At 42.2% G+C, this 14,618-nt stretch overlaps 1 protein-coding gene across 1 annotated transcript in view; it reads left to right on the forward strand.

Moving 5' to 3' along the window:
• Nucleotides 1-14,618, forward strand: part of DOCK1 (dedicator of cytokinesis 1) — a 294,524-nt gene that overhangs the window by 217,213 nt on the left and 62,693 nt on the right. The window contains exons 33-35 of the mRNA XM_014945313.1: nt 4,572-4,720; nt 13,252-13,337; nt 13,535-13,691. Of these exons, the coding sequence (XP_014800799.1) occupies nt 4,572-4,720; nt 13,252-13,337; nt 13,535-13,691 (392 nt within the window). The remainder of the gene's footprint in view (nt 1-4,571; nt 4,721-13,251; nt 13,338-13,534; nt 13,692-14,618) is intronic.

Consider the following 14,618-nt stretch of genomic DNA (forward strand, 5'->3'; position numbering starts at 1 on the left):
GTTCACTTTTTATTAGAAGCATCTTTCGTGAATTAAGCGTCTGGAGAAGAGATTAAAGCGTGGTACACACCTGATACGTGGCTTGACAGCCAGCTCACAAAATCAGTGTCATGCCTGATGCTGGGTCATGCGGCTCAGGACACGGGCAAGTCTCTCCGTCAGTAATTAGCCAAATCCTTCCCCGTTCCAGGCTTACAGCCATGTATTCACCTGTTATCTTTTCTAATTCCTTTAGCATCTTTGGTTTCTTAAACCTTTTCTGCTTTTCCTGGCATTTACTGGACTGACAGTAGGACAGTTTGCATTCACAGATACAGATCTGGCTGGTTTTACATGAGATTGGTTTATTCGGTCTATATTTAGGGTTCATTTGTTCACCATTAACAGGGAGATGAGAATAATTTCCCCTGGAGTTTTGTGACTCGATTGGCATTGAGGGGGTGGTGTTTTCTTCAATATTTCTTCCTGCGCCATCATGAAAGCCTTTTATTTTTAATAGAGTTTTCATAAACTGAGATTATCCAGGTAGAGGGTTCCGTGACCTCCTGTAGCTCTAACGCCTGGGATTCTGTAAGCGGCTGGGATCATTAATGCTGAAACCTCCCATGTTGAGGGAGTCAGTAAATTGCTGCTCTTCCCAACAAAAGCTGCAAGAGAAAGGTAAATGGGAGGCAGGACCCCAATCCGGGGCGGCCTTTGTGCTTCTTGTAATGAGCAACTGGCTTTTTCTCCTCTTCTTGGTAATACAGATAAGTCCGTGCTGATCGTGTTCAACTTCTGGCTCTTCCCCAATCTCACGTGTGTCACAGCATCAATTAAGAAAGAATTCTGACATCCCACTGCAGGGGAATTGATTGGGGGGCGCTTGGCACTTTTATCCAAGAAGTTACACTACATTTGTCAAATTATTAATGTATATGCTCAGAAAAGAAAAAAAAACTCTGAAGTGAGAAGCTATAATTCTTGCATATGCTTGAGCATATAATTTTTATGGCTGTGCCATTGTGCATAAGATGTGATGAAGCCAAACAACCCTGACTTTTGATTTATGTGTTATAGGGTATGGATAAGCCTCAAAAATTAATATTTTGTCTCATCAGTTTTTGTTCATAAATAATCATGACAATTAACGTGTAATGCCTGCTGAGTGAAAACTCCCCCGTCGGGGACCAGACAGTCCTGTAGCCCTAATGCACATCTAAGAGTATAATTTATTTTCTCAAATTAAACAGTAAAATACAAATTCTAGAGGTTTTTTCTTTTTTTTGTGTTTCTCATGCAGTGTTGGCTGCAATATTCATACCTTCCTGCCTTTATAAGTAGAAAAAAAAAACCCACCAAAGAGCATGGTTAGGATGGCTTCAGGGAGCCTGGTCCCGGGGTGCAGAGCTCCTGCAGCTTTGCCTTTCTGGAAGCCCTGCAAGGCTTTTATTTTATTCCCTGCACCAAACCCAGTGTGTATTTGTCTTTATAGGCTTTTTTCCCTCCATATCGCAACCTGAACTTTGAAATAATGTATTATTTGGGGTCACTCTTTTGTTGGAACCAGGGCTTCTTAGACCTTGGTGAGACAATAAGTATCAGAGGAGCATAAAGCAACCGTGGCCTCTGTCTCAAAAACGTGGGAACTCAAAAACCACGCACTTGAAAGCGTGATGTGATGTAATTTAGCGTATACAAAATGCAGTTTGACACGAGGTCACGTCTACCAGTTTTCAATGGTTAGTGCTTTCAGCAGTTACACCCTGAAGACATTGTGTTGGCATTAAAAATAACATCCTTGAGGTAGAGTTGGTCAAGGAAAGCCAGCTCGGAAAACATTGCTTTTATTGTTGACATCTGAGCCAGCTGGGGGGAGATGGGAAAGTAAAAATTCCCTCCATGTTCTCAGCCTTGGAAAAGGTGCTTTGACAGAGACGTTCGTGTCATCGGAGGGAAAGGCAGGGTTAAAAATAGTCCTGAACTTTGAGCATTACATAAATAGGAGTCATTATGGCTCACACTCTCTGAATTAATCACTGGTGTTCAGAGCTGGCCCAAGTGAGAGGTGAGGTGGCTGGCAAGTTATTCAGCATTTTTTTTTGTGGCCCGAATTTAACTTAGAAGAACCTGGGAAATGCAAATCACGCTTTATCCACTAAAGCCAGCACCTGGAGTTTGGTTCAAGGCTTGTTCTGGTGTGGGACCAGTCTGGGGGAGCCCATCTCACGGCAAGGCAGAAGCTACTGCAAGGGGAAGGGTTGGCATCTTCAACAGAATACTTTTATTTGTGTGTGGCTCTTAAAGCAGCTGCACAATTTGGTTTTCAGAAGAGAATCCTCAGTTTTCTTCCAGACTTGTCACACGTTGAGGCTCTGTGTGGGAGTTCCCACACTCCTGGGGGAAAAAAAAACAGGTGAATTCATTGTTGGGTTGTTGATGTCACACGGGGAACCCAGCTCTCTTCTCTCTCCCCCAGTTGGTGGATGGACCTTTCTCCACGTTCCTCCTCACACATTCTTGATGAAGAAACCAAATCAAGATGTCTTAATATTTTACTTTGTGCTGCCCTGCCTTCCTGTGGTTGCTGCTGTCCCCCCCTGCTCCTGCTGACCATGACCATGGCCAGGTCATTCCCCTGGGTGGGAGCCACCCACGGACCCTCTAGACAGCAAGAAGAGCTCAATGGGTTTCAAACAGCAGATGAGGGATTTTTTTCACGGTACAATGTACAAGTGATTTTTAATACTTTTTGCTAGTAACTCACATGCTTCTATTTCCCCCAAGTTTTTCTGGATCTCGTATTTGGAGAAGCTTTTGGTCCTCTTTGATTGAAAAACTCTAATACAATCAGTAAACGCCGAGGTCTGGGGCTCTCGGTGCCTTTGTCATCGGATCAGCTCCTCAGTGACTCCCTTTCTGAGCAAGAAATTTATTTGCCTGTGGAGAAGAGGACTGGGGAGCAAAGATTGAGATAAAAATCTTCTTTTGTGAATTGGTTGTTTTTTTCTCGTCTGAAGTTCAAAAGATGTTAGTTACTTTTCTGAGGGAATCCCTGTGCTCGAAGCAATGGAAAAACCCAGCGTGGCACCCGGAGAACTTCATGACATTGAATTTGTGCCTGACAAATAACTTTTGTCACTATCATTTGTTTTCTGAAATATTGACTCTGACACTTCTCAGGCATAATACAAGAAAACTGTCACCTGAGAGGCCGAATGTAATAACACTGGTAAGAGAGACAGAGGGAAGCTTTGCGCCTCTCACTTGATATTCCTCACCAACAACCAGCGTTGCAGCATCATACCAAGTAGCAATTTTAGTGGAGTATTAATTTGCCCTAATAGGATTGCTAATGCTAATAGGATTCTGAAGTTTGCCAAATCAAGTAACTGAAATTATATCTGCTAAAAAAAAAAAAAAAAGTAGCGCGTTTCTTTGGTAAAGGATTTCTTCTTGATTACGTTTGTTGAGATTTATGTTAGTTCTGGTCCGAAGTGAAACTGCTAATTAAAGACTGCCACGGTCACTGCTGTGCTGGCGTAGTGCAGTGGAATACAAATGAAATAAAATCCATTTCTGCAACATACCACTGGTAACTGCGATGGGGAGTGAGAGTCTTAAACTGGTGAAAGCTGAGGGCTCCCTCAATTAGCTCAGCTCTGAAGAAATCTGGTCTGGACCACAGACAGGGACCCATGAACAGTGCATGAGCCCGATGGTACACAGCCACCAGTGAGAAGAGCCACCAGTTGTGTAGCGGGGTTGGAATGAATCCCAACCTATTGTGGAGAGGGGAATGTATTTGTATTTTCTAAATAATTTTCTGCCATCAAGTCCTCTGCCTGGAGCTCTCAATGCTCCCCTGTGCTGCTCTACACCATGGAGTTGTTGAAGAGATGATTTGCAGAACATAAAATCTCCATCTCTACTTTTCAGCTAATAATATGAACAGTAATTAGATGTTTTTTTCCCTAGTCCAATATTTCTTAGGTGCTGTGTTCCCGGGAAGGTTTAACACGGAGCTGGGAGGGCTGGGGGAGGTGCTGTTCTCTCTGGGGAAGATAAATGTGAAATAAAGTTTGCCAGTCAGATTAGCTCTCGAGGAAAGGAGACATATTGTCGGCTGGGTTGGATGTAGCTGCGTGTCTGGGGGCTGTGTAAGTGTGCACTCGTGGTGACACTTTGATAGACTGACACGGAGAACATTTTGTACGCTGAGGAAGATACAGAAGCCTAAATAAGTTCAGACAAGTGATGTGCCTTTTAGCCTCCTGCTCTCCCAACCACGAGCTGTATTGAAAAAAAAAAACCAACCAACAAACCCCTGAGTGTGCAAATCTGGGCACTTCCTGGAAAACGTGGCGAGTTCCAGTTTGATTAGTGATTGAACAACTCTTGTTAATTTAGTTTTATACATAACACACACTTCCCCTCTCATAACGTAAAAATAGGAGTCTCGGTAGAGTCAGATAATGAAAAATACTTTCTAATGCTGTATGAGAATTCATCGATGCAGCTTTTATAACAATTCTCTTCTACCAAAGTCAGTGGCTGGTTGTTAACTCTGAAATGTGTCTTTTCTCTTAAAGGTCAGCATAAAATCAAGTTTATCCCAGAAATGGTGGGACCTATCTTAGAAATGACGCTCATCCCTGAGACCGAGCTGCGCAAAGCTACAATCCCCATCTTCTTCGATATGATGCAGTGTGAATTTCATTCGACGAGAAGCTTCCAGATGGTAAGCAACCAGCTCCAGATATTTAAAGTTTGTGTGAAAGATTTAACTGTTCTTTGACAAAAACATAAAAATTTTTGTTATTTCTTATTTTTCCGAAGAATAATATAATTACGGATTTTCTATAACTCTGAGTGGCTATAGAGTTTTCATATGTGGGTTTTAAATCCTTATTGAAGGGAAAATTTGCATGAAGTAAATGAAACCTTTCTTTATGCTGCAAAAGGAGAGCAAAGACAGATGTCTTAAATTTTCACTGTGACTCAGAAAAGGAGTCTGCTGCTGAGGGAAATTGGACATAAAGGAAGCCCGATAGTGTGGCAAAAGAAACTATAACCCTTTAAGAATTTATCATTTCTAGTATCTTACCATTTTGATGCTCTTTACCATTTTATGGATTTTGAAGAGGAAAAAAAAGCTTTCCAGTCAGTTGTGAGTGTTTCTTCATGCTGAGGAGACTCTGCAAAATACTAATGTAGTGGTTTTATCCTATTTTATTTTAACATGCTGAGGGAAGTCCTTGAATAAGCGCACACAGTCTGACCCCGATAGCATCAACTCTTGAGAGACAAGTGGAGTGAAAGAAAGTTTCCCAACGTCATTCATTTGAGCTTCTTTCCCTTGAAACTTTGCCTTAAGGATTGAGTATAAGATGAGTTAGGCCCGGGAGGGTTATGGCATAAGCCGATGTAGCTCCTTTATGCTGTGAATTTTCTCTCAGTTCAGTATATATGACCTTGTGAATTTTGCAATAATTCATGTGTTGTTTACTTTCTTTCCCTTTATATTGGCTGCTCTCTTTCTCGGATGAAAATCTTACCCTTTTCCATACTTTTTTGTGAACTGTCGTTCATAACCAGCTCTTAATAAATCTGTGCCCAGTGTAAATGAGTATCTGTGGGGAGAGACTTAAGCGAGGGAAATGGCATCAGCTTTATTACTTTGATTTGTTTTGTGCTGGATGGTGTGTGGAAAGGTTGTGAACTGTGTTTTGGATTCATCCAATTACCGCATAATCATTCTTTCTTATGTTTGACTCCGATGATACTGTAAAGATTGAAATGCTCGCTGGGATGCCATTTAAGCAGTTTCCTGTCAGATTCTCTCTTTTGTTGCTTGTCATTTTTTATTTGTACAATTATATGGATCATGAAAAATCCGAGGGTAACTTTATAGCTAAATTTATGGGCCTATATTTCCTTGACAGAAGGAAAGCAGCTTTGTGTGGAATAGTTGGGTGATTTTAATAAATGAACGTCTTAAATATTTCACACAAATTCTTTTTGCCTTTTGAGAAGAAAAATGCCTCCTGCTTAAGTCAGGGATGTCGTGGATTGTACATACCCAACATATATTTCTGATGTCAGTAGAGCATCTTTCTTTATGGGCGTAACATTGATGTGGTGGGTGCAGAGGTAATAAACCTTTTTTCAGTCCGTTTGGAGTGAACAGTTATGTCTAACGGGGAATAATCAATCTGTCCATTTAGAGTTTTGCAGATAATGTAGTTATATAGTTTGCGGAGTATTTCAGAATGAAGATCACTGCTTGTAAAAAGCAGAGAATTATAGAAAAGGCTGGGATGGGTGGGACCTCTGGAAGTAACTGGGTTCAAACCGGGCTTGGGTTACCCAGGGCCATCAGAAGCTATATATTGAATATTTTCAGTGACGGAGGTTTCACCACTTCTCTGGGTGACCTATTCCAATGTTTTACGACTTCTCTTCTTATATCCAGACAGAATTTCCCTGAATTGACTTGTGCCTGTTGCTGCTTGTGTTGTCACCATGTACCCTTATAAACAGAGTAACTCCCTCTCCTCTGGAACACCATTCAGGTGTTGGAAAGCTTGAGACTGCTTTTCTCTAGGGTGAACAAACACAGTTCTTTCAACTGTTCCTCAGGCCAGGTTCTCCAACACTCTGCTTATCTTGGTGGCCTTCACCAGCTGTACTCTTGGTGCAATGAAGAACACGTTTTGCCTCCATTGAAGGGGCATCCTTCTTCTTCATGTTCAGCTTGCTGTCAACCAGGTCCTTTCCAGCAGAGCATCTTGTACTGCTGCTTGTAACTGTGCCATCCCAGATTCAGGACTTGAAGCTTCTCTTCCTTAAGTATTACTCAGTTTCTTGTTGGCTGGCTTTCAGTCTGTCGAAGTCATGAAACCACCACCCTTTGAGATCAGCAATTTCACCACTTTTTCCACCCACCTTGTAGTCCATCTTTTATCAAACACATTGCCAAGGTCATGGCAACCACAGCTCTTCATCCACTGGGCAGATAGTTTCATGGCAGAGGGCAATCAGTTTGGTCAGATGTGATTTACCCTTGGTAAATCCAATTTGACTTTTCCCGATCACCTTCTTGCCCTTTCTGGACCTGGAAATAGCTTCCAGGAGGGCTTGCTCCATGGTTTCCTCAGGAACTGAAGTGGGCCTACTTGGCCTGTAGCTTCCTGGCTCATCTTTTTTGTCTCTTCTGTCCAGCATTGCTTTCAAAGAGAACTTCAACATCGAATGGTTGGCTGCTGTTAAACTAATCTGCCAGAAATCCAGTTATCTAACCTTATTAGTCACATCAACAAGGGTTTAGATTGGCTCCGCTTCTCCAGCAGATGTATAAACCTCATGATTTGTGGGGGAGGAATTTAAATTTTTTGCAGAACTTCTATTGCTGTGATGGCTTGTGTTACAAACAGACAGCTTTCCCCATGGCGGGTTTAATTTCAGTATGAATTGGTTTCCCTCTAAAACCAGTAACAGACAGAACGGGGCTTTTTTGTTCTTCCAGTGTATATAGCCTTGAGAAAAAAACCAAAAGATAAATTCCACTGGTTTTCACAGAACTAAATTAAAAGTTGACTGAATTAAAAGCTGGACTTGCCCATTTTTGTCCTCTCCCTCTTAAGGTGCTTTGAAGCCTATATACGGCATCAAAGTGTCCTCTACCTCAAAGCATGAATCTGGTGCTAAAGTCAGAGTGAGACTGAAGCTTCCCTATAGAAGAAAAGGCCTCTTTCTCTGCTCTCCCTTTTTTTCCCTTTGCCTGTTTGACTCGTGAACCCTCCAGATCAAAGGGAATATGTCAGAACCACAGGAGCGATGAAAGAGAATTGGTTGGATTGTTCCAGGCCTGGTCAGGTGAGCGTGATGGATCCCATGGTGACAGCAGGAGAGAAGGTTCATCACGAAACAGTCATTCAGCTGAAATGTGGAGCATAAAAAGCCCCAACCTCCTGATTTTGCTGCCTGTTCCTTCCAGCTGTCGCTCGCTCTGGCTCCGTTTCCTATCAGCACTCGGGTTTCTTCACCTACCCACAACTTTGAAACTTGCCTTTTCTGGACCTGTGTCATCGCTGATGTAACGTTCTGCTTGTTTGAGTTAAACCAGTTCGTAGAGCGGTGCCAGTGCAGGAACTGGTCCAAAACAGAGCACGGATGAAGAAGGAGGAGGCAGAGGGAGGTGTTGGGTAGGTTCTCCCTGTCTCATGGCACTGCATCATCGTGCCATTCCTTTTAGTATCATAGAATCATTCAGGTTGGAAGAGACCCTTGAGATCATGGAGTCCAACCATCTACCCTACTCTACAAAGTCCTCCCCTACACCATATCCCCCAACACCACATCTAAACGTCCCTTAAACACATCCAGGGATGGTGACTCAACCCCCTCCCTGGGCAGCCTATTCCAATGCCCGACCACTCTTTCTGTGAAAAATTCCTTCCTTTTAACAGATCTGGTACAAATTAATTAGTAGAACTAGCTAACTTTAAGAGCCAAAAAAACCCCTAATTAACAGAATAAGGTAAGGGACTGAGTCAGAAGCAGTACCCCAGCCTGTCTCCCCCAACACAATTAGGCTTCTCATCAAGTGGGAAGGAAGGAAGGAAGGAAGGACCCTTATCCCTCAAAGTAGAATCCGAGAGGTGCACGCCCCCACTCTGAGTGAGCAAGAAGAAATTAGAAGCCCCATATGTCTGGTTTTCAGCCTGAGCAGCATTAGGAAGGAGCACCCTCGGTGTCTGGTGGCGTTAGCATCAGGGATAGAAGCACACGAGCTCCAGAGTGTTCTTACCCTGGCACAGAAAGCAGGAGTGTAAAAGTAACGATCTGAGGAAAGAGCCCCAAAAATGCCACAGCACATCTGTCCTGCTTCCTGCAAATTGGAATGAGGCTTCGCATAATGGAACCGTAGCTGAAAAGGCAGAAAAATGAGATACCGAAATACAGAAGCAATGAATGCATAATGCAGAGTCATATAGAAACGCATAAGAAATGAATGCGTAATGCAAAATTATATAGAAATGCATATTAAATCAACGCATAATGCATATGATTTCTTAAATAAAACCATGGGTGCAGTAAAGTACCTCCAGCTAGCATTGTGTTGTGAAGAGAATTAAATGAGGAAAGAGCAGAAGAAACAGAAAGGAAACCCTTTTAATTTTTAACATTTAACAATAAAACTCAGTAGCATCAAGATGGTCGTACCAGCATTTTTACTTGCACTGTAATTTCTCGTTGGCTATCAATGCATTTCAAATTGATATCATTCTTCTTAATGAGAATTACCTGGTTTATCTGAATCTTGAGTTTTAGAACGTATAAGTCCATATTAAGTCTTTTTTACCACTTCTGAGCCCCGTGTTAATGCCTTTCCCTGTGCTATGGATTTGCAGAGAGAACACAAGTTAATGGCTTGTCCAAGTTTCTGTGATGCTGCAGATTCTCCTCTGTAATCCCGCTGAACATGCAAATTCAATTTAGTCATCCCCCACAAAGGATTCATTTCAATAAGTAACGTTTTTTGTTATCTACAGTTGAAATGTAAATGTGTAAGTTTTTCTTGTTTTCTGGCCTTTTGGAGAATATTGGTATTCCTCCCTCGCCCCACCTGAAGAGCAAGGGAGAAAGGTGATGCAGTAAGTCTAGAGACCTCCAAAAATCACCAAATATTAAATGGCTGTTTGCTGACCAGAATGCTGTGGGGAAATGGGAAAGGGAACAGATGAAACTGTTGGGAATTGCCACCAGTTTTCATAGCAGCCTTTGGACAAAGTTCTACAGCCCTTGTGTGCTATTTCTGCGTTAGGACTAATTTCTGGAGGTGTTATCTGTCACTTCAGCTTTTTATGGCGAACTCATTATTATCCTATATCAAAACAAATTTATAGCAGCTTGGAGGATTGCAAGTCCTCCTCCTCTCCAGCTAGATTAAATTGTCAGTCAGTGCTACAAATATAGCCTGACCACACTTTCCGTAAACCTAAAACCAAAAGCGATTACTTGAGCTGACACTTGAAGACGCTAGATAGCTTACATCGATTTATTTTCTCCAGATGGGAGATTGTAGAGGACAGATGAGGTTGTGGATAGACTCTTTGCTCAAGTTCAAACACACGTCCTAAAGGGAAGCTGAGATCTTGATCAACAGCAAGGAAAAGTTGATAATAAGTTCCTCTAATCTTCCTAACTTCACCCCTGGAGCTTCTGCTGTCAACAGCAAGATATGAATCTCAGTTCATTGATGGTGCCAGATATACCCCCTACGCCTCCAGAAGGAGCCTCACCAAGTGTCACTGGACCTAAAGTAAATGTTGAAAACTTGGCACTTCTTCACTTGAGAGTAGATTCCATTGCAATGTTTGCAGGACTACTTTGTGCTATTTTATGCATTAAGAAAAATAAAAAGAAAGAAAAGGAAAATTTGACACTTTATCAACAGATGCCAGATGTGGTGCCCCAGTGCCATTAGCTTGTGCACCTCCCAGGCCACATTCTTGCTCCCATCGTTGAAGACAGTAGCTCTATAAACCTCAGCTTGTGTTGATCAAACCTTCTTCTGTGGAAAGTCCACAAAAAGAATTTCAAGTCCACAAAAAAAAATTTAAAATGTTAAATAACATTTAGTCATCTGGTTTCTGTGATCTGCATCATATCGATTCCTTGAGAAGTATCAAGAATGATTGAATAGCAAAGATATCATTAATAGTCCTTAAAACCCCAGAAATGCCTCAACTCTAGCTCTGTTCCACCCAAGAGGGCCATTAGGGAAATGGCCCAACAAAGCCCAGATTTACAGAAATTTAAGTGAAATTGATATCAGGAAGATATTCAAGATCCTGTATGACAAATGTAATTGCTCTTCTTCTTATGAGTAATCTCTTGCTAAAGAATATATCACCTGGAGGGCTCACTCTGGCAGCAAGTGTCATTTTTCACATGGGTATAGAAAGTCAATTTCTTTTTGGTCTCATTAAAGAACATGAATTTTGTGACTTCTTTGTTTCATCATCGTGTTGCTTCGGTGGTTTATTGACACGTCCTTGTACTGTGGGAACGTGTCTCAGCTTGTGTTTGCTTCTTAGAGGGGGTGGATTGCATTATTCTTCCTTTTCTCATTTTCCTGTCATTTTTTGAATAATGGATTCATTGTATTAAACCCCTTATTTCACTTCGCTTTTCATTCATTTCTTCACAAGGAAGGTAGTGAGGGAGTGGAAGAGGTTACCCAGAGAGGCTGTGTAATCGGCCATCCATGGAGATGTTGAGTACTTGGCTGAGCAAGTCACAATTGGTCTGAGCTAGTATTGGCAGTAGTCCTGCATCACCTGGAAGGTTGGACCAAATGACCTTCAAGGTCTCTTCTACCCAGTGTTTCTGTCATTTTGTGGGTCATTTGGAGCACAGAAGAGATTCTTTGAAATGTTTTAATCCAAGGTTTGGGGTTTTCATCTTTAAAACAGTGAGGTAATAATAAAAATTGTTTTATGAGGGACTATCTGTTGCTTGGGTACTCGGTTGGTTTTGCTTATGGGCTTTCAGCAAAAACCTGCCCTCTCCAGTTCCAGAGAGTCCCTCTGCTGATGGGGCAGCATTTGATGGCTTTAACAAAGGACCTATTACTGTTGTCACTGAAGTAGATATTTTGATCGGTGGAAATAATTTTTGAAAAACAAGAAATGCTCTTGTCTTACTGGTGTGACTTGAGAGGTGGAAGGAGAGCTCCTGGCTCCAGCAGAGGAGCAGGAGCAGGTCCATGGGCTGTGGCTGGGGAAGGATGTCCTGGGTCTGGAAGTAGATAAGCTACAGACAGTCCCTTCTTTTTCCATTGGCACATTATGTGCCGTTAATATTAACTGCAGACGCAAAGTACATCCCTTGACATTTACAAAATGTTAGTAGGCTTTGTTCTTGTGCAGGTGGCCCTTTGCTTCTCCTCAGAAGAGTTAAGTGAGTGATGGCAGGAAAAACGTTCTGTCCATAAGTGCCCGTTCTGACTCATGGGCTCCCCTGGCCCCGTCCCACCCGGGCTTCTCTGCCCAGGTCTCTTGACAACAGGCTGTGTCACTAATGGTGTAGATGCCTGTGCTTATTAAATGAAGAATTAGGAATTAGATGATTAGACCAACTCGTTACGTAGCAGCTGGCCTAGAGTGAGTCCTCCTCCGCTAACAGGTTATGTTCCTTCCTGACCTGGCCCCAAGGGGCTGTAGCAGCAACAGGTAAAACCCTCTATATTCATTAAAAACCTAGTGAATTATCCGGTTTGCATTTAAAATATATTCTAAGGCCCACCTAAGTTTGCTTTCTTTTATTATTGCCCAAATAAAACACTGCTCTTAAGTTGTTTGAAACAAGTTCATAGAACCATAGAATTTGTCTAGGTTGGAAGGGACCTTGAAGATCACCTAGTCCAACCATCAACCTAACTCTGATTAAAAAAAAAAAAGCCAAAAGAAAACCATAGAGAAAAAACATCCCACATTACTAAACTATGTCTGTAAGAACTGTGTCAACGCGTTGTCTTTTGAAAACCTCCAGGGATGGTGCCTCAACCACTTCCCTGGGCAGCCCATTCCAGTGGGAAAACCCTGTTGGAGATTGTTCCTAATCTCCAATCTGAGCCTCCTCTGGTGCAACTTGAGACCATTTCCTCTTGTCCCATCACCTGTGACTTGGGAGAAGAGACCGACCCCCGCTTCTCTATAACCTTGTTGTAGAGAGTTCCTCCCCCTTTGCAGTGACTTATTAACAGGTTTGTTAATTGGGTTGTGCCCCACTGTGGGTCAGTGTGTGCTGGGAAGGGATGCTGGTGGTGCTGGGCTGTGCATCTGGCTGAGTTCTCCACCCTCAGGTGTTATATGGCCCCTCTCATAGAGCTTCCAGCATTTTTGTATTTTGCTGCTCTTGCCGTTATTGCAGGGGACAGTCTGTCCCTGGTTTCGTGTCCTCTTTTTCCCCGCCCTCATTCTTGTCATTAATCTCCTTATTTAGTTTTTCGTAATGCAAATATTTACACTTCATTTAACAGCATGACCAATGAGCTCCTCAGCAAAAAAGTCCTTGTAGGGCAGCCGGTCGTCATGGATAGTCTAATACCAGGGACTGCAAACTCTTAAAGTCAATCAAGCTTTAAAATAGTGGCTAAACATCTCACCGAGGTACCCAACCAATCTGCGAAGCATCGAGGCTACGGCCATAAAGTGAAATATTTGCCATCTGATTATTTACGCTTGCTTTGTTTAATTATAGTTCGAAAATGAGATCATCACGAAACTGGATCATGAAGTGGAAGGAGGCAGAGGAGATGAGCAGTACAAAGTGTTATTTGACAAAATGTAAGTGTTGATCAGCGGCGAGATTTATGTCAGGGTAAAGTCAGGAGCGAGAGCAATTAGACTACAATGAACTTTGTAGCCCAGAAATAATTAAAATCTGTTAATGATGCACAATATTTAAAATTGCACCTGAGTCAAGGTGGGTTTTTTTTTTTTTCTGCGCGTGATTAACAAGGCGAATGTAATTGGTTTCTCAGTCTCCTGGAGCACTGCAGGAAACACAAATACCTGGCAAAGAGCGGAGAAACTTTCGTCAAGCTCGTTGTCCGCCTGATGGAGAGGCTGCTGGACTACAGGACCATCATGCACGACGAGAACAAGGAGAACCGCATGAGCTGTACCGTCAACGTGCTGGTAAGTGAGAAGTTGCCAGCCTGAAGTGATTACTGCATTCTGTATTTCACACTCTTAACCAAAGATCCATGTTGGCATTTCCATGAAAGTTTGAAATACTTCGGGTTTTTTTTTCCTTTTTTAATGAAAGCGAATCTATGAAAACACAGTTATTACTCCTTTAGTCGATTCTAAGGAAAGATTTAAGAAAAAAAATTTTAGGGCCTGGTTTTTGAAGGCTGTTCATTGATTTTTACAACTGATACATGAACAACTTTATGCAGAAAACCACTTTGACATATAGAACATTGGAGTAACACGCAGTTTACTACCGAAATTGTCATGCATTTGCAATCCCATTTGTATTCTGCTCACTGCTCAGCGTCCGTACTCAGAATTTTTGAAGGGATTTGAGTGTTACTATTTCATTCACAGCAGAAAAAGCTGGGGCTGTTTTCCTCACTTGATGTGAAATTCCCTCCTCTTAGTTCCAGAAATTCTGGAATTTCTATTCTGTGCTACAAACCTGTGTCCCTTTAGGCAGGAGCTGGACGCAGCAGGAGTCATCCCCAGAGCACTCACAGCACGCTCCTCGGTGGAAGTGTTAGAGTGTGAGGTTTTACCAGCACAAAATCACCACATATGGAAAAATGATATCAAAAATAAATTTTAGGGACCCCCAAACACAGTACTGGCTGGATTTGATTTTTCCAATAGGACTCAATATTAAACTGTTACCCACTAAGGACTCTCAGCTTTCATCCCAATATCATTGTCAAAGCTTTTACTTCACTTAAATATGTGGGGCTCAGTGTTTGTCTTTTATGTGATCTGCCTGAGAGATTTTGTTCAGGCTGGTTTGGAAATATCCACATAAAGAGTTTGTAGCTTTAGCACTGGCAGATGATGCAAACAGCCTGGGCTCGTGCAGCACAACCTGTATGCCCC

Source organism: Calidris pugnax, unplaced genomic scaffold (genome assembly GCF_001431845.1).
Source record: "Calidris pugnax isolate Ruff unplaced genomic scaffold, ASM143184v1 scaffold89, whole genome shotgun sequence".
Classification (NCBI taxonomy): domain Eukaryota; kingdom Metazoa; phylum Chordata; class Aves; order Charadriiformes; family Scolopacidae; genus Calidris; species Calidris pugnax.